The sequence below is a fragment of the Podarcis vaucheri genome, assembly GCF_965113315.1.
Source record: "Podarcis vaucheri genome assembly, chromosome: 3".
NCBI classification, from domain to species: Eukaryota; Metazoa; Chordata; class Lepidosauria; order Squamata; family Lacertidae; genus Podarcis; species Podarcis vaucheri.
This window is the reverse complement of record NC_138761.1, coordinates 99583238-99606757: the sequence shown is the minus strand read 5'-3', so window position 1 is coordinate 99606757 and position 23520 is coordinate 99583238. Positions and strand designations below refer to the sequence as shown.

Genomic DNA, 23520 nt, shown 5'->3' with positions numbered 1-23520 from the left:
CCCACCAACAGGGCATCAATAATCCTCCTGCTTCTGCCGCTTGCCTAAAAACTTCAAAACACAGGACAGGAAGGCTGCCATACATCTGGCACACTACATAACATGGCTGGGGAGACTGAATTTGCTTTGGTAGGTCATAAATTGTGCAGGCCTAGCCTTAATGGTTTAAATCCAAAGGTTGTAGTTTGACTGGGTTGACAGGGTTTCCTGACAGCAGGAAGACCAGTACATGCATTGTTAACCTTTCATTTAATAACCCCCTGCCAAAAATAAAATTATAAAGCAACACAAATACTAAAATGCCCCAAATTGGTGACTATGTCTGTGGCAGATTATTCAGCCCAAGAAAACAGAAAGAAATTAGTATTGGAGCTGGGAATAGAACTCATCAATGTCTTTCTCTATGTCTCTGAAGTTATGTTACCTCTTGACAGCCATACCATTCATTTGCATACATAAAGCTTTATGGAACTCTTTACATAAAGCACTCTGATATGTTATATTGTGGTCCAAAGAATCCAGCCAATAAGAGCACTGGGTGATATCCAATATCAGTCCAACTCAGAGCTGACCCATTGAGTTCAATGGGCCTACTTTTAGTATGATTTAGTTGACTATCTCTCAGAGTATTTTGGTTATTTCTATTTCATATGACAATAATCAAGTGCAACAAGGTACAGTTAACCCAAAAGAGTGTAAATCTTCACATCTTAGTTAATTAGATAATAAATGAGGGGGGCATCATTAAGATCAATGAATATTACTGAATTATTGCTACCCATGGGGCTGAACCATACAGTATTCACATCTTAATTTGAAACTCATAAAAACAATGTTTTAACTGTATTTCTAATGAGTAGTGTATTTCAAGTATAATGCTGGAAACAAGTTAGGCTGAGCGAATCAGAAATGTGGGGCAGGCTCCCTTTGTTTCTAGGTGACTGTTATGGAGCTTTACTATCAAAATGGTTATTTGGTCCAAACAAGGAATGGAAATAGCTTTATCTAGTACTGTGTAAGAAAATATTGAAGGAGAACTTAATAATGACACTTGGGTAATTCAATTTAACATCATGACTGCCTCATAAATATTTCCCTACCGCCTTAGGGAAAGTTGTTGATCTCTGCCAACTCTTGATACAATTGTCCAGTCAGGACTGCAATATTATCAGATATAATTTTGCAACAGTGAAGTTAGGGACACAAAGACATCCGGATACTTTCTAACATAGAAAAGCATATATCTATAGAAAGGATTGCCTCTCGCAATGTTTTTGGAACCCACCATAGGAAAGCAGCAGAAACAGAATTGTTAGGCATTCCTTTTGATGCATCTTCTTCCCTACATTAAAGTGTGTGTATATTCCCTGAGATGTGTACCCCACATCTCCCCCAAGAGGAGACACAGTTGAGGGAATCACCTGTACTGGATGATGAGTGGTGTTAGAAGGACATAGCCTTCATTCATTCACTTTTAATTTTTTTACAGTAGAGCAAAGAAGGTATATGGTTATTTATTTTATCCTGCTCTTTGAAAAGAATTGAGTCTGAGGTTAACATTGTCCAAACTTTCAACTTTAGATCCAGGTATCGCTTGTGACTCCTGTTAGCATCATTGTTTATATTTACGTTCAAACTCCCAGAGGTACAGAAGCACCTTCTTTTTCCCCTGAGGTGGTAATGTTTAAATGATATTGGGTCTGGTTAAGGGCATGTTATAATATTATATTATATTCTGTAAGATAAGCACATTTGTAATTTTTACTTGAATGGTGTCTCAACTATTTGCTGATTTGTACAGTGCTTTATTTTCTTTTTAAAAAACGGACTGTCTTTTTTCCTTAATTGCAATAACAGATTAAAATATTGAAGTATGTACGCATTGCTATACTGCAGCATGTAATGCGACAGTGTGTTTTTCCTTGTCCGTAAAAATAAGCATTCCGGACCAATTTGAGATATTAATTTGCCTGGACAAGCATAATGTGCATAGCATGCCAGAAGCGATTCCCATAATTGCGGCAACCATGGTGAAACTGTTTGCCAGTCATACAAATTGATGCTGGCCACATCCATGATTTCATTGCCCATACATTACACTTGTTCATACAAGTGTGAGCCCCACAGTAGTTTGCATGTACAGAAAAATGTATTGGGCGAACTGCCTCAAACGCAGTCAATAACTCAGGTGTTGGTATACAACAGTGGCTCAAAACTGGATTGCAAGAAAGCTTCATGCTTTCATCATACTTATGTAGCTTATGAGGATTATATGGATCTTTTATTTGTCTTACAAACTTTGCTTAAGGAAAGAAAAAGTCTCCTGTGCAGATATATTGAAAGTAATGTTTTAATATCATGATTATACTTTACAGCCCTGTTACCAAGTTCATAATATTTTTTAAAAACACAGAATAACAATTTAATAAAGTGATGCTCTGGAAATCACAGCATCATCCATAACCATCTAGGTTATTCACACCTCCCTCCAATGATTCAGATTCCTCAACTCCCATTAAAGTTAATGGGAGTGAAAAGTATCCTGCTGTTGGGAAACTTTACAAGAATGCAGACTCATAAAAATAGCATGTTGATATTTACATTGTATATACCTAGACATAATACATGGTTATGGTAATTGTTTATGTTTTGTCTTTTTTGGTCTTATATATTGGATAATTGTTATGGTAGCACCTTAGCTATTTCCACAAAGGCATGAAACCAGTGGAGTGGAATGCATATAAGAAAGAAATTGCTATTGATCTCAGCCCAGGCCAAAGCATGCCTTGCATAGCAAATGATTTCCATTACCTTACTATTAAAGATAATTAATGTGCAGTCGTTGCCCCTATCTCATGTTATCGGTCACTCAGATACTATTCAATTTCTATCAAGCAGCTCTACATTTTATATGGGAGAGGGTTCATCAATAACCACCATCTGGTTATAATTTTATAAATCAAGATGCCCCACACAGTCCAGTCTATAAAAATATGCATTTCCCAGCTAATTGGCTGTCTTGCACAAAATCTTAACGTATAAGTCAATTCATGCAAGATGTATTTGCCTTTAGCTTTAAAATCATAAAATATATTCAGCATTTCTGGACAACCTTCTCTCTTTTAACATGATCTCTTATTCCCTTTGCTTCTCCTGGCATGACGCAATGTTCTACCTAGAGACACAGAGCATTACTTTGAACTACTTGTGCTTCTAGAATTATTTTTTGAGTGCAAAAAAACACATTCGGGTGCATGGCTTGTTAAGATTCACCCCATAGTTCATCATAATACAACATACATTAGAGAGAAATATTACCTTTACCATAATATGGCTTTTTGACATGGCCGTCACTGGACTTAGACTTCCTGTCGTCTCCAGAAAGCTGTCTTGGAGACTGCTCCTCATAGGATCTCATATTATCCCTCCTTCCAGCTTCCATTGCCATTTTTTCCCTCATGGCTTTTGCTCTTTCTGTTTCTAAAGCAATCGCTTTCTCAAGCAGCGTTAAGTTTCCTTTCGTCATATCAAATACCTCTTCCGACCTATCTGAAGTTACAGAGGCAGTGTCGTCATCTCTTTCGTGACACCCGTCCTCTTTTGCACAGCTAGAAAAAGTTCTAGATCTGGGGCTCAACTGTTCTTCAAGCCTCATTAAGTTCATCATATCAGAATAATTCCTATCAGATGTCCTTCCTTGGAAATCATCTTCTTGCCGGGCATGTTGGCGAGAATTCATGTTTTGCTGTTGATTCCTTTCCTGCGGGTTTGTCTCGCTGAGTTTCCTGGCCAAATCAAAACATTGGTTCCTCAAACATTCCAGGCTGCTGAGACATACTTCTTCATCGCTCTCTTCCACCATTTTTTCTGTAAGCCCATTGTTGGTAGGCTTCCCCAACATCCCATAGTTCATATTCCGATTTTCTTGCTGAGACATACTGTCTGCATAATTTCTGTCATTAACGTTTTCTGAAAGCACTACACCATGTCCTTGTGCTAACAATTTCAGCGAGTCCACAGTTTCCCTAACAACGTCACTGTCTAAATCTAAACTCAGCTCACTCTTACGACCAACGTTTTCATTTTTGTCGCTATCGTCTTCCAGGCTATTAGATGTATTGCTATTCATTTCTGATTCTGTCCTGGCTCTGTACGCTGCATCCTCTGCAATTTTGCCAAGATTTAACAATGACTTCGCCACCAGTTCATCGTAATTATCATACTCATCATTATTGTTATCATCTTTTTCTGTGTCTTGCATTCGAGTATTGTGACAATTCATTTGATGGTCTTCTGCATAGGAGAAAAAAAAAACAAAGAAAGAAAGAGAAATGGAAAAGGAAAGGGAAAAAAGTGGCTAGAACTGGAACTGTTTTTGCAGTGCCATGGACAGAACACAAACCGCCTATCAATCATACTTTAACATACAGTGGCTCATAAGCACTAAGAAAACCATATTAATTTAATTTTAGGTTACAGGATTAAGAAAATTTATGGAGAAAAGGACACTTATACCTTTGCTAATTTCTTAGTGAAGCATTACTGGGCTTAGAAAACATATTTTCTTACCAATTTTTTTATTTGACATTATAATCTCAAATAGTTTTTAAACTTTTATTTTGATCTTTTCTTTCTAATTTGCTTTTTGAAAACAGTTGGATTATTTGTGCTAGTTTACTTGTGTGTGTTCTTTCCAAATATCCCCAATCCTATTGTTCAGCAGTTAACACTTGGGGATACACACACACACATGCACACACATGCACACACATGCGCGCACACACACACACACACACACACACACACACACACACCTAAAAGGTTATTCATTTAAGCTCCACAACACTAACATATATTATAGTATTATTATATTATATTATATTATATTATATTATATTATATTATATTAGTAATCACATTTCCCGAGAGGATCAAAAGACATGGGGCTCTTGGGGAAATATGTAGTAGTCGGATGTTTCAATTAATAATTATAGACTACATATCTCCAGCATATAATTTTAAAAATACAAGTACATAAAGGCATAGGCATGCATTCTCAGAAAGCATTTTGTTTGTTGAAACAAAGCAGGCAAAAACCTTAACAAAATCTTTCACGATAGTAATACTTGCTAAATACCAGTAAGTGCTTATTAACCTATGTGCTACATTATCACAGGTAGACATTTTGTTGATATTTCTGTTCTTATAATGGTTCCATAACAAATAGATTCATTTATCCTGTAATGCCTGTTGGAACTGTGGAAATGAATGGTAGCTATCCATTACACAAATAATATTGTTCATCTATATAGGAAAGCCATTTTTCAGCAACCCTTAACGATCTGCCAATCAAGCAGAAACAACAACCAGGTTGGGACGACGCAGGATGGAACAACCTAGATTCTCAGTAGCTGGGGTCACAAAGTGGCAGGGAACAGCTTTCTTTCCTTTCCCTTACACCCCCCCCCCTCCATGAATGAATACGTACTCCCTTCTCCCCTGGCCATACATGTGAACGACTTCTCTTCCATAAGCAAAAGCTGAGCCATTAAAGATGACATTGTGGTTTTTGGATATGAACAACCTTTCATGCCTCCGGTCAGCAGAGGGCAGTGTTGAAATATACATTGTGGTTTCCAGCCATTCCCACCACCCGAGGCAGCCATGAAACTAGTTTCCACCATGTAGGCTTAGAATCCGAAGCCATCCTTGTAAATATGAAAAAGACTGTAAGGACCTCTGTATGGTTTACCTTTTAAAGCAACACTAGTGATGTGTGAATGGGGAAGAAGAGGGGGTGGATCTGGGTAGCTCCAGATTCCAAGCTTTTTAACTCTGCTCAAAACTACCAAAAGAAACCCCACCATGTTTTAATTTTAGAACTCAATTTTGCCTCCACCTGCCGCTGTGGTGCTTGTCCTCAATAACAAGGATTCTACAGAGGACTGCAGCATGTAAGATACACTGCACACCCAAGAGAATCCTTGCAATGTACACAAGTCCTCCATCCACATATATCCCATTTGCCATGCTGACTATTTGTTTCAATCGCACTCAGAAAAGAATTCCCAGCTACCATATTTTTCGCTCTATAAGATGCACCAGACCACAAGACGCACCTAGTTTTTGGAGTAGGAAAACAAGAAAAAAAATATTCTGAATCTCAGAAGCCAGAACAGCAAGAGGGATCGCTATGCAGTGAAAGCAGCGATCCCTCTTGCTGTTCTGGCTTCTGGGATAGCTGCGCAGCCTGCATTTGCTCTATAAGACGCGCACACACATTTCCCCTTACTTTTTAGGAGGGAAAAAGTGAGTCTTATAGAGCAAAAAATACGGTAATTTATTTTTATGGCAGCATTCTTCAGTTTTTACCACGGGTGCTTCCCCTTACCTTTGTGCCAGAGGTCAAACTAAAAATTACTAAAAGAATTGAAGCAATTATTCAATTCTTTTGAATAATTGAGATTTTTCAGAGGCTTAGTTCATAGTAGTCCAGTCCTGCAAACTGGAGAAGCCAATCTACGTGTGGGAAAAGTTTTTGAACTGCAGTTTGCCAGCAGGCCCAAGAAATGTACAAGCTGCATGTTAGTGATGTGAATCACATTATTGGCTCTGACAGGGCTTTGATCATCCTTTCATTAGGCAAAGGGAGAAACAGGCTCCATCCTTGTATGCAGATATGTCCTGCATTTAGTGTATTGGGCAAATGCAAGTAAGGATCTTGCAGCACATGCATACTACCGAAGGGGTAATCACTGGCAGCCTCTTCAGCAAAGAATGGTTAACAGCCAAGCTACACTCCTTTCCCCCCACAAAGTACAGTGACTTAAGGCCATCATGAACAGTACAATCACTAAAATGCACATACACCAAAGAACAAAACCACCCTAACTATCCTTCTAGAAAAATGTGTATTATCTCTTTGAAGTGTCCATTTCTTCCATTCCATAGACTCCTCAGAATTGGGACCCTGCAACTTGAGGTATCTGTGGAATCATGCTACGTGCCACAAGTGTGTTGACGTTGGAACATATTTTGCTTCAATTTTTCTTAATCACTTTTCAATAATCATAAAATCAGATCCTTCCACAGACACAACTGTCAAGAGTCCTGATCTGCAGGGATAGCCTTTATGAAGGGAAAAAGAAAACTGAGATAGTTGTGAATTGTGGTGAAATACTGCATGGAGAACCATGACATGAGAAATGCCTAGTAATGAACTCGTGCAATGAGCTGAGGTAGTAAGGAATATTTGCTGTTAGAGGAGAGCCATGCACAAGCCAGGCACAAAGTAGCAATGGGTTGACTATGACAATGACCCAGTTAGGTACAGTGGTGCCTCGCAAGACGAAATTAATCCATTCCGCGAGTCTCTTCGTCTAGCGGTTTTTTCGTCTTGTGAAGCAACCCTATTAGCGGCTTAGCGGCTTAGCGCTATTAGCGGTTTAGCGGCTATTAAAGTCTTAGCGGCTATTAAAGGCTTAGCGGATTAGCGGCTAAAAGGCTATTAGCGGCTTAGAAAAAGGGGGGAAGCGAAAAAAAATCGGAACACTTGCAAGACGTTTTCGTCTTGCAAAGCAAGCCTATAGGGAAAATCGTCTTGTGAAGCAGCTCAAAAACGGAAAACCCTTTCATCTAGCGGGTTTTCCGTCTTGCGAGGCATTCGTCTTGCAGGGCACCACTGTACAGGTTCTCTGAAACGATGGTGAGGGACAATACCCCTTCAGGCATTTGTGTACAGCATTAAGGGCTCGCCCACACTTCTGCTTGCCCTGTGCCTAGAAAGCATGGGTCTGAGTGGTTTCCCGCTTGACCCACACTTTCTAGGCATGGGTCCAAGTGGCTTTCTCCTTGCCCCACCCCTTCCCCAGGGAAAACCCACTCTTTCACTCTAAATCAGAGCAAACATCAGCCTGCTGGTGTATAAACGTAATCTGCAGGGTATAGATGTAAAAATAAGTAAATAAATGAGTTGAAGGGCAAAAGTAGGAGGTGCATTTGTGGAGGCTTCCCAGGCATTCTAGAACCATGGTAAGTCCGGGTTCAAAGTACAGCACACATATTGGAAGATGCCACATTTTCCTCAATTGCTTTTCGGTGTTTCTTCTTATTCTGAAACATATGTCAGTGTTTCAGGGATTCTGATGAAGAACGCAACTATAATTTAGTATTGGTAGCTGCCATGATCCTCACAGACAAAGGCTCCAAAAGCTTCTCATAATGGAACATGCATCTGGGTCAGTTTGTGGAGGAGCTTTCTAACATCATGGTGGGAAACAAATCATTATGATGACTTTTTAAAGTTAGACTAAAATGGCAGGGGCGGGGTGGGGGTGGGAAACCTGTGGTCTTCCATATGTTGTTTGATTCCAACTCCCATTGGCTCCAGGGATGTTCCAATAGCAACTGAAGGGGCACAGGTCCCCCAACTTCGACTTAAATAATGCAACCATCATCTTTCTGGTGCAAACAGCAGGCAGTGCAACAGAGGACCAAAGAAGAAATGAAAGATCTACTCACATAATGGTTTTTCCAATATCTACTATGACAAGTATATTCTGCACAGGTAAATAGGGATTTTTCCTTCATAGAGAGTGAGTGCAAAAAGCCTCTGGCCACAATATGTGTTGATTTTGGGCTCTTTTGTAAATAGGTCAGACATCCATGTCTTATTATACAGAATTTTGCTTTTCTGTCATTGATCTATTGCCCCTATGAAATTAACTGCACTCTCCCTCTTACACACACACACACACACACACACACCCCTACTTTAGAATACTTGGGAAATTTGTAGTCATTTCAAAACTCTTGGAAGCACTGCTGTCATCTTCCCTAACTATGCCAGCATTAAAGGTTTCACCCATGCACCCCGCATCATCTCTCTCCCCTATCAAACCACATCCTTCTTTTTTAGGTATCCTGCCACCTCTCTTCCTCTCAATTTGAAATGCTTCTGTTAAAATCAATTTCTTCTCTGGGAGGCACCTCTGCTTAAATCTCTGCACTGTCGCTTTGTGTCACTTTCATGAACTTCAAGCACCTCCTGATCCTTACATTTAAGGCTCTCCACTTCTTTGGCCTTGACGCTTCTCTCATCTCTCCATACCCCCTTTCTTGCTGTCTCTGTTCTGTGCAAACTGATCCGCTATCACTCTCTTTGATTCTCTCTACCTGTCTTTGCCTTTGTGCCATCACCCATGCTGTTCCATGTGCTTTGGACAACCTTCGTTTACCTTGACAAGCCAACACTTTCTTCTCTGTAGATTCCCTCCTTAAAAACCACTTCTCCCTCAAAGACATTTCTTAAACACACAGTTGCCTGCAGTCATGCTATATCCCCAGAACCTGGTCCTATACTCCTTTAGCAGGTCTTGATTTTTTCCCCATTCACTTGACCACCTCAAGTGTAGAGCAGAGGTACACAATTCAAAAAACTAACAGCGGTTTCTACTCAAGAGTATGTGTCACATTTTAGCCCATTCTATTATCCACCTTTTTTCTTCCTGATTCCTTTGCAGCACATTTGTCTTGGCACTCCCATCTTCATTAACTCTTCTCCTTTCTCTCTTTCCATCTCATAGCACTCTCTACTCTCTCGTAGGATTGCCAGGACAAAAACACAAAAAATGTGATATTTCGATTGACTTGACTAATATCCAGGACAAAGCAGCGCTTCTCTCCAGTCCCTCTCTCCAGGATGTATGGCAGCCCTTCTCTCTTTATCTGAATTTTGTATATTTGCACAACCATTACTTTCAGTTTCCCTCTTTCCTCAACTCGTGTGCTTCTTTTCACCCTATTTTCTCTCCTCCCCCTAACATATCATTTCCCTCTCCCCCCATATTTAGCATCACCACAGAAAGGAATGTGTTGGTTGGCCCAATTCAGAAGGTTTCAGAGGTGGCTTTGCCTTACAAAACTTACAGATTTGAGGCTTAATACAGGGCTAAATATAAGTGTCCCATGGACAGCATATTACCAGAAGAGCAAACTATGTATTCTATTTTTTTAAAGAAAGGTTCCAACCCATATGCGTGCAGGGAGAAACTCAAAACTATGTATTTTCCACCCAATCCCAGGTTGTAATTTTTAAGCGCTGACTTACTTCTGGGGTAAGCAACTTTAGATACACAGGCATATGTCTCCTAAAAGGTAAAGGTAAAGGGACCCCTGACCATTAGGCCCAATCGTGGCCGACTCTGGGGTTGCAGCGCTCATCTCGCTTTATTGGCCGAGGGAGCCAGCATACAGCTTCCAGGTCATGTGGCCAGCATGACTAAGCCGCTTCTGGTGAACCAGAGCAGCGCATGGAAACGCCATTTACCTTCCCACCAGAGCAGTACCTATTTATCTACTTGCACTTTGATGTGCTTTCGAACTGCTAGGTTGGCAGGAGCAGGGACCAAGCAACGGGAGCTCACCCCATTGCGGGGATTCGCACCACCGACCTGCTGATTGGCAAGTTCTAGGCTCTGTGGTTTAACCCACAGCACTACCCACGTCCCACATATGGTGTGGTGAATCCTAGGTATGGTGAATTTTTTTTATTTGTTTCCCGTGTCCCCAATCTGTAACAATGTTGTGCAATGTCACAAATTGTGGTTGCTTACAACTTGCCTTCCATGCACCCACCCTTTTGCTTAGTCACTCAGGACCTTGAAACTGGCTCAGTAGTAGATGGTTTTCGTATGCAGTTTTGCATAATATGTGTTTATTATTTTCGCAGGAGAACTGCACCACAAAATTTGGAGAAGTGCAAATTTTGAAGAGTAGCTGTATTTTGGTTCAAGAACTGGATAACACAGGTTGATGTACAACATGAATGAAATTAATTTCTCCCCCATCATTACCTCTAGGATAGCTGTGAGTAACCCATGGCCCTTCAGATGTTGCGAGACCCCAACAGCTCACCTGTTATCAAGGGCCATTGGGATTGTAGTTGAGCAACATCTGGAGGCCCAGGGGTTGCCTCTGAACAGCTTGCAACTATCATGAGGGTACCTCAAGGTTAGCTTTCCCCCACATGAGCTTGTTTAAACATTAAGAGGCCCTTATTCTCAGTACAGGGACGCGGGTGGCACTGTGGTCTAAACCACAGAGCCTAGGACTTGCCGATCAGAAGGTCGGCGGTTCGAATCCCCGCAATGGGGTGAGCTCCCATTGCTCAGTCCCTGCTGCTGCCAACCTAGCAGTTCGAAAGCACATCAAAGTGCAAGTGGATAAATAGGTACCACTCTGGCGGGAAGGTAAATGGCATTTCCGTGCGCTGCTCTGGTTCGCCAGAAGCGGCTTAGTCATGCTGGCCCCATGACCCGGAAGCTGTATGCCGGCTCCCTCAGCCAATAAAGCAAGATGAGCATCGCAAGCCCAGAGTCGGTTGCGACTGGACCTAATGGTCAGGGGTCCCTTTGCCTATTCTCAGTATATCTCAGCAGTTCATTCATCAAGGGAAAATAGTTGTGTTTTGAACAGCCTTCATGAAGACTGTTAAAAAAAAAAGTTGCAGACCAGTTAGGATATTTGTTTTGTTTTTTTAAAATAATTTATATTAAAGATTTCTAGGTGTGGTGAAACTTTGACATGCAGTGTATAATATCTGAATTAGCTTCAGTCCTCTGCCTCATCAAGCATTTCCATTATGTCCGTCCATGCTAAATAGGTTGCCCGCCTCAGTTTAATACAAAGTAATTGATTGTCAGCAGAGTCAAAAAGGTCTATTCATTCATAGATAGTGACTATCTCTAGCACGTCTTCTGTTGATGGTGCTTTATCATCTATAATGCATCCTGCTCAAGTCTGTCACAGACCTACAGCATTTGTTATTTATAAGCCCATCACAAGTCATCTGCAAATTAACAGCTGATCTTAAAACCTCTTCAGCTAGCATGTAAGTGGGGAAGATATTGCACAGCAGCAGCTATGCCCACTTAACATTACCTAACATGATGTTTTGCAGGTACAGCATTGGCATTTATATGCTTGTGACCCGAACAGATATTCCGAAACAAATGTTCAGGATCAATATGTAGACCACATTATAAAGCCAAATCAGTATGCATAAAATACAATCCGGATAAATTAAGTAGGCTTGAATCCTGATGAAATTCATTGGACTCACAGCCCAATACTTCTATTCTATGCATGTTAACTCAGTTACCCTGCTGAATTCAATAAGACTCCCTTCCAAGTAAGCATACGTAGGATTTCACCCTCAAGAATACAGTTAAATGCTTAGGTCTCAATGTAAACTGGGCATATCCAAATTCTTTTGCCCACTGAGCGTATAAGCCAAATGCACTCCCCCCACCACCACTGCTGATGATTCACATAAATGCAGCACAAGATTTCTGCCCAATCCTCAACCTGTTTTGCTCATTCTAATATGGTTATACTTGGCTCTATCCTCATTACTTCCAATTTCTTTGTGCTGCAGCATTTGACCTACTTGCTTGCAAACAGAACTAATTCACTCCACTTGAATTTGTTTTCTCTATCCATTTGTGTTTGCTGTTGCACTATGCTTTATGATTTCCTAAAATCAATTTATTAAGCCTGAATGAGATGCTTTATGCAATTCAGGTAAACTGTGGACCATGTTTCGCCTCTACCATATCCTTTCAGTGATGCCTGGTAAGTCACCTTGCAGGCAGCACACCCTGCAGAGTTCAACCCTCTGTTTAAACAACAGCAGCTGCTGCTGCTGCTGCAGCTTCCAATTGTGATTTTTAAAAGAGTTAATAAGTAGGTGGCTTATTGGTAGGCTTCCTAATACCTTTCCTGCACATGCATTTAAGTTTGTATACTTCTCATTTGCGCCAAATGGAACAGACAAACTCATGATCAGTAAATACATCATAATCGCTATATCAGTAACATGGCACGACCTGCTTGAATCAATTTACAGTGCATGTGGATGGAATAGTAAATATGCAGATAGGATGGAAATAAAGCAGGGATAGGGAACCTGTGGTTCTCCAGCTGTTCTTGGACTATGACTGCCACCATCCCTGAACAATGACCATGCTGGTTGGGGCTGATGGCTGTTGGCCTCCAACAACATCTGGAGATCCACAGGTTCTTCATCCCTGAAACTTTGGAGATGTGAAAATGAACTCTTCACTCCCCACTCCAGAGCAAGTATCAGGTCAAGCTGAGAGTGAATTAGGACAATTTTGACTAGAAGTAAGTGTAGGAAAAGTACGGAATTTTAGCCTGAGATGTAGAAAACAGATATGTTTGGCAACTTCAGCAAAAGCGTCAATGCAATAAATCATTATTTCTCAGTAGATTCTGAGGCTTCACAGTTTGAACCATTTCATAAGTTGCAGTAGCCCCAAGCACTAAGTTATCGAAGAAGTTTAATTGCTGAGAGAGGGAGGTGAGTAGGAAAAATATATGCAGGCATCTGACTACGTGGCCTGGCTCTGTCAAGAAGCTCCTCACGAATGTCACCTTTGGCCAGGAAAATATTGTGTCAGTGTGGAGAGCCTTGTAACAGTGCTAAAAGCACATGGCAAGGGACTTACATACATGAAAAACAGTGCCGGTCTTACTATTGAGCAGAGTGAGAAAACTACCTCAGTCAACTGATTTTAGGTGTCCATGAAAGGGCAACAAATTATTAGTTATTCAAATTTTTATTTTTCCTACCAGGAGGAGTTGATGCTTTGGGAATTTTCTGTTTCAGGTGCAACCTCAACTTGGGGAGCAGGGGCAAGGGACTTGTGGGTGCAAAATGTCCTGGGCCAGTCCAGATTACAAACTCTACAAGGAATCACTCTTACACAGAACTATCGCTTGGCAGCTTCAATGTGACTGATGCTGTTTGTGAAGCAACCCTTAATCCACAACCTTTAGCCTTATGAACAAAAAGTTATTTGTTGCATTAAATATGATCTCATGGCATTAATCCAAAATGTAAGAATGAGATGTCCCAAGGACCTTTCACAAATGAAATAACCAGCAGCTAGATTTTCAGGCACACTTTCCTTCCTTAGTTTGTAAAAGCAACTATTCTGCTAGCCCAAATATGGTCCATTAAACCATGTGCTTTGCAACATGTACCATTATCTTTACATGGTAGTCAGACACCTGTACTTTACCTGTTATATTTTTACTCTGGCTTCCCACTGTTGAAGACGTGCACATCCCAAAGCAATTACAGAAGTGCTAGTAAATCAAAATGGTCTTGATTACTACTTCTTTTCTTTACTGGCAAATATGATAGCAGCAACAATTCAAGAGTGGAGAACTAATGTTACTAAGAGGAACATGATCTTGGGAAATGTGCTGGTTAATCCACCTGCACAGAAGGGCCTCTTGCCCATTTCCAACTCCACCCAACCCAAACAACACCTCTCACTGGTTCTGTATCAGTAGTACCCAGTACCATTTCCAGATAGATGCCTGCAGTGGGTCTACCTCCCTCACGGACACCAAGGAGAAGGAGCATGGCCAGAAATCTCCAGGGGTCAGTAATGCCTCCTGGAGTTGTCCACTGATGATCATCCCTGACAGCAGACATGGTAGCAGTGAAGGATAAGGCTATTAACATCATGATGGTTGTGCATGCCTCTGAATGCCAGTTGCTGGAGAGCATCAGTAGGGGAAATGCCATGGTGCTCAGGTTCTGCTGATATGCTTCCCGGAGGCATCTGGTTGGCCATTGTGAGACCAGGATTCTGGTCTGATCTAGCAAGGGTCTCCCTATGTCCTCATGGAATAAATCAGCACTGCCCAGCATAGGTCAATAAAGCAGTGGTATATGCTGGGTGCTGTTGAATAAAGTATTCATTGTGCAGACCTCCTTTCTTCTCCCGTTCCTGTCTTCCATTGGCACCCACAAGTAACCACCTTAGCCGCCTCCTTTTCCCTTCATTCAGCCTTTTAAAACTTCCCCCAGTTTGGAAATGGCAAGAAATAGAAAAGAGTTGCTAATCTGTGTCTAAGTAAATGTGCCTAGTGCATTTTGCTTAGGAAGGTGTGTACCTAAGCCCCGTTTCATGTCCAATAAGCACGGGACGTGTTTGCCCGGTGGTACTGTGGCCCATAGATTGCAGCAAAGTGCTGGGCAAGGTTTTGCCTAAGTTTCCTCTCTATGCGATGAGCTCATGGGAAAAAGCTGTCCCATGAGCCCTTGCTGCAGAGGGGAGGGGAAGGCCCATATAAGGCTGCTTCCCCTGGAGCTCATAGCCATTTTGCTCTGAGCACTTCCCACCTGCCCACCCTTGGGTTAGAGCTGCCTTTCTCAACCTGTGGGTCCCCAGATGTTGTTGAACTACAACTCCCATCAGTCCTAGCTAGCAAGGCCAGAGCTCAGGAATGATGGAAGTTGTAGTCCAACAACATCTGGGGACCCACAGGTTGAGAACCGCTGGGTTAGAGCCTTCACTGAGCAATTTTGGGTCACTGGTTGACACCCCCCCCAAAACTTATTGGCACTTGGTTTCCCCTCAGTGAAATTATGGCTTTCCTTTGTTAGACGGAAGAGCATTGTTTTGTATGATGGCAGAAATGGCATTGGGCAGGATCAACATAGTATAGGGCAGGCATAGGCAAACTCGGCCCTCCAGATGTTTTGGGACTACAACTCCCATAGTCCCTAGAACAGAACCAGTGGTCAGGGATGATGGGAATTGTAGTCCCAAAACATTTGGATGGCCGAGTTTGCCAATGCCTGGTATAGGGGGGGTCCCTCATAAGGGGCCTGAGGGGAGGATTGACCATGGAAAACCCAAGCGTGGGTTCGGTATCTGCCTGGTTGGAATCTGTAGCTGGTTCCCCAGTGAGACCCTGTTTGCTTGGCTTGCACCATGGCAAAATTCAACACTGGCCAACTCACATGGTGTAAGTTTGGAGCGATCCAAATCTAGCAGATCCATTTCATCAACATGGGGCTTGTGGAATGATGAACTGATCCTGGGACCCAATGCCATGCCAACCCTTGCCTTGCCTGCTGCTGTTCATAAAGATTTGGCCTGATTCTATCCCATCACCGTTGTACAGTCTGGTTATTTTGCTGCTCTCATGGGTCACATCATCTGCCTGCCTGGGCATAAACCATATCTTATGGGAATAACTGGGCAAAACCAGAATGTTTTACTTTAAGCCTGTGTGACTGGATCTAAATATATAGACATGTGGAAGCCTCACTTCAAGAAATGAACATTCATAGGAAGCATTGCCATTTTAATTTTTTTTAAAGAACTCAAATATTTTGCTGTGGAGGGGGAACTGAAATTTTGCTTTGACATACTATATTATATGCTCTATAGTGATGTCCTACTTTTTCCTGGACCAACTTCCCAGACTTTAGTGAAACTACTCTGAACTAATCAGTTTTTGGAATCACAACTAGGCAGTCTTACTTCTCTCTCCCTGTTGCATTTGCATTTCAATTCCTTCCCTGTCTCTCATCCTCACCTTTATGACTTTTCACCTTTCCCATCATGCCTGGACAAGGGTTTCTTTAGGGACCAAGCTGCTTCTTCACAAAGATTTTATGGAATCCCAATTCAAAATATCCTGCCAATTTCAAATCTCTTACTCTCTGCAGCAATGGCAGAAAGTAGCAACCATTTTTCTGTGTACAGTTAATATAAACATATTCAGTTTGCAGCTGAGGCAGGCCTATTAATTCAGAAATATTTTAATAGCCAAGGACACCAAAGCCAGCTTGAGCTCTGTGACCCTTCCAATAGTCCCCTCTAATTACCACTTTGTCTCCTTAAAGTGGTTTCCTTGCTAGTAATAGGCTTCTCTGTCTTTCTCTGACTGCAGCGGCTAGATGCCTGGCTGGCTAATTCTGGCTTCGGCAAAGGATGCTCATGACTGTAATCTGAATTAATTCTTTCAGGCAGATGTATATTTTAAGATACAAAAGCACCGAGTCTAGGGGTACAGGCAATAGATAAACATAATGTTGTGAAGAAGTCATGGCAAGACTGTTTGGTGAGAATTATTTCATGCTCTCTGGCAATTTTTGTTTCAAAGCTATGACATCCTTTATGTCTTGCCTGCTATTGTTTTTACCACTTAGTGAAACTCCACCTACTGAAATTCTAGAAGGAAAAAGAATCTCTTTCCCTCCAGGCCAACTACCTTGGCACAATCAAAGGTCCCCAAAAGAAAGAGAGACTGGTCATCTGTAAATCTTTCTGGAGCACAGGTAAGCAAGATGTGGGTTAAATACCTGTAAATTGATACTAAAAGGGAAAGGAGCTTCTGATGACCCAGGTAAGAATTTTATACTCTTCAAAAACTGCTTCTGCCTTTTCCTGAATTCCCTGAGCTGTTTATGGATAGTTTAGAAATGCCTCATATTTTGGAAACCCACTGCTTCTGAACAACGTTCAAATTTCATGAATCAAATTAGATGGACTTAGGTTAAACTTAGGTTAAATTTATGTTTCTGTAGTTTATTCAGTAGCAGGATTTGACTGCAAAGTTATGAATCTCGGGTGTGCAGTAGGATTAAAAGTATTCTTGTACTAAATTTTTTACTATTCATACGGAGACTAAAGTGTTATGCCTACAAGATGAAGCTATCGTGGGTGAGATCACTTCAGATACCCATGAACTGTGTTGCAACATTCTTTTACCAGTGGTGGACCTGGGTACTATGGCACCCTGTGAGAAGCCAAAATTTGGCGCTCCAAAGATGGATAAGGAGGTGTCTGGCTTTGAAATGGAGGCATAAGACTCTGGCAGGGTCCCAGATCCCTCCCACCTCCTCCCCAAAGGTGGGAAGATGCTAACCGGGCTTTGGGGAGGAGGCAAGAGGACTCTAGGACCCTGCCAGAGCCCTCACACCTCCTTCCCAAAGCTTTGCTTACCTGGCTTTGAGACAGCACCCTCTCAGAGAAGCACTCAGTGTGTGTGCACCACTTGCACAGCCTCAAATCCTGCTTTTACATACTAATAGTGTTGTATACGGTTTATGTACGAGAGGGGGAGAAACCCCAGAATGTGGCTGAGAAATTCACAGTGTTATTAGGGATGGACGTATAATGTATGTCCCTGACCTTCTCTCTTGCTGCAGGAATAAATAATTTATGGCTTTGCTGCGCTGCCAGAGTATCCGGGGAAGGCCAAATTATGACTGTGTCAACTCTTCCTTCCTTCCTGGCTATTAATGGGAAGAGGGAAATGGACAAAGGATTGGGGATGTTGATGCAATTCCTTTCCATGCTTCCATGATCTGATTCTATGAGGCACATAGACGCTTCTTCTATCCCAGCCCTGCTGCTTAAGGACACAAAGGGAATGTATGGGTAGTTGTTAACATTACTGCACAAAGAAAGAAAGCTACAATACAAAAGTAAGTGTAGTGAAAAATACACACCGTGAACAGAAATAAGTAGGTAATAAAGGGATAAATAAATAAAGATAATTGGCTCTCAAGTAACAAAAGCTTTAGAACAGACTTTCCCTTGTCAAATTTTTGTGGACATTCCAAACGAAGTGTCTCTTGCATGGAATAGAGAGGTATCGCTTACCTAGACCTATATGATACAGGTAACATTCCCACTGTTAAGGAATCAACTTCCTTTGAAATAAAAAAGAAATTATTTCTGGGTGGGTGTGGGAGTAGTTTTCAACTGAACTAGCTTTTCACTGCTTCTAGTAAAGTTGCTTGGGCTGTGACTCTGAGATTGTCACTGGCATCTATTGCGACAGAGAACATATGAACTACCTCTCCCATTCTATTTTATTTATTTTATTTTATTTCCACTTGATGAAGCAGGAAGTCCCACTAGGCTACTCCAGCAGGAGCACTTATTGATTATTTGAAGACTTATTGATTACACAAGGACAGGAAATGGCATTGCAGGTCCTGCGACAAGACTAGCTAGATGCCAACAATTGGGCAGGGAGGGGAAGGAAGTGGGAGAAAGTTCAAATATGTCAGAGAATGTCCCCAGCTACACAGCTCATTTATAATATGTACCGTATTTTTCACTCTATAAGATGCACCAGACCATAAGACGCACCTAGTTTTTGGAGGAGGAAAACAAGAAAAAAATATTCTGAATCTCAGAAGCCAGAACAACAAAAGGGATCGCTGCGCAGCGATCCCTCTTGCTGTTCTGGCTTCTGGGATAGCTGCGCAGCCTGCATTCGCTCCATATGACGCACACACATTTCCCCTTACTTTTTAGGAGGGAAAAGGTGAGTCTTATAGAGCAAAAAATATGGTAAGTTGTGAAATCAGCCCAACATTTCTCATGAGCAGATTTAAACAGAACCTTACTATCCGACCAACCACCTTGTGGCAATATTGTTCCCTTTACATGCTATAATTGGCACTCCACGGTAGACCTAAAAAACCCCAAATCACCTTACTAATCATTCCTTGACAATTAGGAGATAAGGACAGTGGTGTTTGTTGGCTTGTGCCATTACACCGCTTATACAGAGTGCTTGAATTTTAAAGCACTTCTTACAATCTTTACAAGAGCCCTGTAAGGTAGGCCAGTGCTGCTACCCTCATACTGCAGACACTGAAGCAAGGGCTGGGAGAAAGTAAATGCAGGCTGATCACAGAGATGAACTTCAAACTGAGTGATTCTTGATTCATGCCTGAGCAGCAACTTTCTTACTTCCTTTGAGTGGAAGGGAGGTCACTCTGAGGGCAGATTTAAGGATTGTAGGCCAAGTTCTCCCCCACACCCTCCACAATGGATTGCTTTTCAGTTCTGTTCTTAGGACCAACACTCATTCGTGATGTGGAGAAAGTTGCTAAATTATTTTCCCCAGTCCTATAATACCAGGACTCTCGGGTATCCAATGAAACTGATGGGACATTCACAGCAATCAAAATAAAGTACTTCTTTACCAGATGCAGATGCTGGGAACATTTGACCCTCCAGATGTTGCTGCAATGTCTGTCACCCCCGACTATTGAGCAATGCTGACTGGAGCTGATTAGAGTTAGTCCAGCAACATCTGGAGGCACATAGTCATCACAACTAGTAGCCACTGATAGAATTATTTTCCATTATTTTGCCAGTCTCCTGAAAGCCACCTAAACTAATGCCCATCCACCCATCTTGTGGCAGAGAATTCCTGGCCTAGCTCAATAAAAGGGATTCCTTGAGGTACAGCAGCTAGTCTTTGAAGGAGGAAAAAAAGACTGAGGTTCATCTACATGTAGCAATATTTGTTTAAATCAGTCAGCTGTCTCTTTCAAGATGCTTGCTATGGGGATACATGCATCCCTGCATCACTTATTTCTGCCATAATGTATTTGCAAGATAAATGTGAACACTGGGCAGTAATTCTGTATAGACAAAAGGGAACCAGGCAGTGTGCCCATTCTAAGTAATCTCCACCCTATCTCCATCTGAAAATTGATAAATCTCCTTCCTGTGAGCCTTACTCCTGCCTTACTGTTTTATGTAGGGGGGCAAGTTCATAATATTTTGATGGCGTATCCACACTTTGGTAGGAGTTCTGTCCAAAATGCTTATGGATAGTTTGTGCATATGAACAAGTTTATATATATATATATATGAACTGAAGAGAGGGGTAAGACTTTTAGGGTCATCAAAGAGCAACAATATACACAAGTTTTTAAACAATGACAATAACAACAGCAAAAGAATAAGGGTGAATTGTTTTTGTACAAATGTAATGCATAATAGTGTTATTTTTCTAAGCTATGCCTGATTTGAAAACTAGAATAAAATGCCACAACAAACATTCAACTTTAGTGACCTATTTTTTCATTTCCTTATTTTATATTAGAACCATGTCACAAGATAACATGATTATGCTGCGGTTGCACTGAAATCCCTTCATGTGCTACTTAGTTTCCCCCGCTAATATGATGAGTTATTCAGAATAAATAAAGTGGCACCCCTAGTGATAATATGCATCCTGTATCTCATTAAATATGTCACATTTTCACAATAATGTGAGTTGGGAGGGGCGGGGAAATATTAACGTGTGCAAGATTTATAAAGATCTGGGGGGTGAAGTCTTCCAGATCTAAACCAGATCTAACCCACACCCCTTTAAGGAAACATAAATATAGATTTGTATAGCATAATTGTAAGAAATGGGTGAGTGTTTCCATCATTTGTATTGACTCTCCTGGGAGTTCTAGAATCAACCTGATTCTTCCTGACCCTAAGGGGTTTATGAAATACCTGGAGCACAAGCCATCTTGAATGTCTTCATATGATATAGGCTAAATGGTGCCTTGGAACATCTGTTCCTGGAGCTCCTCCACCGGAGATTTCTTTCTATAATAGAAAAGCTTTGTGAAACAGTCTTTGGGAACCATCTACCACCTGATGTGATCTCCTCTCAGAAGGAGGAGAAACAGGTCACTTAAGTTTGGCCTCACAAATTAAACGGGACATTAATACTAATTAAGCAATAACCACCACAGAGGACGGCAATCCTAGAAGAGTCCCCTCCCCCAAACAATGACTCATTCTGCCATGTTACATAGGATTTATGGGACAGGTGATTTCAAGGGGGGTGGGGCTCATAATTTCTTTTGGGGTAAGGGGTGAGATTCAAAGGAAATTTGAAAGATTAGCCATTCTTTTAATGACTAGAGTAGAGCAGTTATGGCCTTTCGAGGGTGTAACAGAACTTTTTGAAGACAAGGTATATATTCAATAAAGGAGACTCAATATACTTAATGATATACTGAAGAAGGTCTTTAAACTGTTGAAAAGGAATTTTAGGGGTACATCTTATTGCTGAGGTGGAAGTCTTTGGTTCTCTTTAATTGGTATTTTGAGATTTGTAAGAGTGTTGCTTTAGTATGCTTTGTATATTTAATCAAAGACCAGGAGTGGAATTTCATAAGAGCCTAACTGCTTTTGAAATATTTATCTTATTTATATACCTCAGGATCTATGCTTCTAAAATCCTACAAAACCTTATGAAAATTCAGGTGCACTAATGTAAATCCATTGAAGTTAGATTAATTTCTGTCAGAGAATGAACCTAGGAGGTCACAGAAATCAAGATCCCAAAGGACCAGGGCTTTTTTTCAGCCAGAAATTTCTGGAACTCAGTTCTGACACCTCTCAGATGGGCACCATTGCCATTCTAAGAGAATGAGGGAGGTGTTCATGGTGAGCTCTGGCACATCTTTTTCTATAAAAATAGCACTGCAAAAGACTATGCCCAGAATGCTCAAGTACCTTCCAAAACGTCTCAGGCCTCTTTCCAGAACATAATCCTCTGTGTTCATTGTTCCCAAAATTAGGGAAATTGTCACTCTAGAGCAGCCATTGATGTTTCAGGAAATAAGGCAATCCTCAGTAAGCATGCAGAAGGGCTTAGCTGCACACACAGGGCTTTGACGTATTATTTCTTATAGGAGTCTGTTTATTTGGCTATAACCCCTTTGGTGGAACTTTAAGCAAAGGAAGTCTGTAACATTATCCAGAATGGAATTTGTTAACTCCCTTGATCTTAGGGTCTGAGAAAAAACTTGTGCTAATGAGTTGCAGCTTTCTTAAAGCACAGTCTCAAATATTCACCTTAAGGGAGCTCAAGTTGCCTGTGCTGTCCACAGGAGAGAAAAAAAAAGATATCTTAGTGCTGGCACAGAGGTAAGACACCTAGTCTCTTAACTATGGTTTAGAGATTGAGAGTTCTCCACACTGTCTCTTCTCTCTCTTGTACTAATTATCTCTACTTTTGTTGGTCTTAACTACCTTCAGTGCTAAGCAAGACCCACTAATCAGATCTGAATGTTGCTTCTGCCCTAACCACAATGAAAGCCAGTTGGTGGTGGGAATAAACCAGTGAAAACCAGTGGGTGGTGGGAATAAACCTATACAATTCCACAAAACCCAATCTCACTCTCTTAACCATGCTTGACAAATCTGGAGTGTTATGTCTATACTGACACAGACTTGAATTTGGGGGGGGGGATACATTTCTCCTGACCTGCTTCGTTAATACACCATCTTAAATTAAACTAGCAAAACCTTCACATTTCTTCAAGAAACAAAAGTCTGTGTTATATTCAGTTATTTGTTTCATGATACCTTTGTGCACTAACAAGCAACAAGTGTGTTGTCTGGTTATATGCGAAGTTTCAAAGAACACAGTGATATAATTATATTTCTATAGTACTATATAAACCCCTTCCCTGCATTTCTACCTTTGTCAAGCATTGTTTTTGCCAGAATCAGGAATCCAAAGGTTATTTCTTATGACTAGAGGCAGTGTACTCCTCTGTCATTATACACTCCAGTTCCTGTTTCTAATAGGAACTAGCTGTGCACAAAACAAATAACCAGAAAGCAGTAGCAGTTATTGGCTACTGCTTCAGGTCACTTGACCATGTAGCTGTGTAGGGAATCAGTAAAAGTAGTGTGTTCCATAATATATCAGTAGCAATAAATTTATTTCACAAGGTTGTCTAAATTCTAAGTAAGTTTGTTTCTTCTCATTATTTTGGATAGCATAGATGCATTATTTGCTATCAAACAGTCTAATCCTATGCATGTATACTCAGAAATAAGCTACATTTCTATCCAA

The 23520-nt window shown here is 41.2% G+C and overlaps 1 protein-coding gene across 16 annotated transcripts in view; it reads right to left on the bottom strand.

Moving 5' to 3' along the window:
- MYT1L (myelin transcription factor 1 like) overlaps positions 1 to 23520 on the bottom strand; it is a 285138-nt gene that overhangs the window by 66390 nt on the left and 195228 nt on the right. For 9 of the 16 annotated variants that reach the window (XM_082215422.1, XM_082215413.1, XM_082215421.1 and 6 more), the window contains 2 exons: positions 21156 to 21251; positions 3319 to 4293 (listed from right to left, as the gene is read on the bottom strand). The exons of 1 other annotated variant lie outside the window; for it this stretch is intronic. In XM_082215422.1, coding sequence (XP_082071548.1) covers positions 3319 to 4293; positions 21156 to 21251 — 1071 coding nt within the window. The remainder of the gene's footprint in view (positions 1 to 3318; positions 4294 to 21155; positions 21252 to 23520) is intronic. 6 more of the 16 variants (XM_082215423.1, XM_082215426.1, XM_082215415.1 and 3 more) reach the window with 3 other exon arrangements.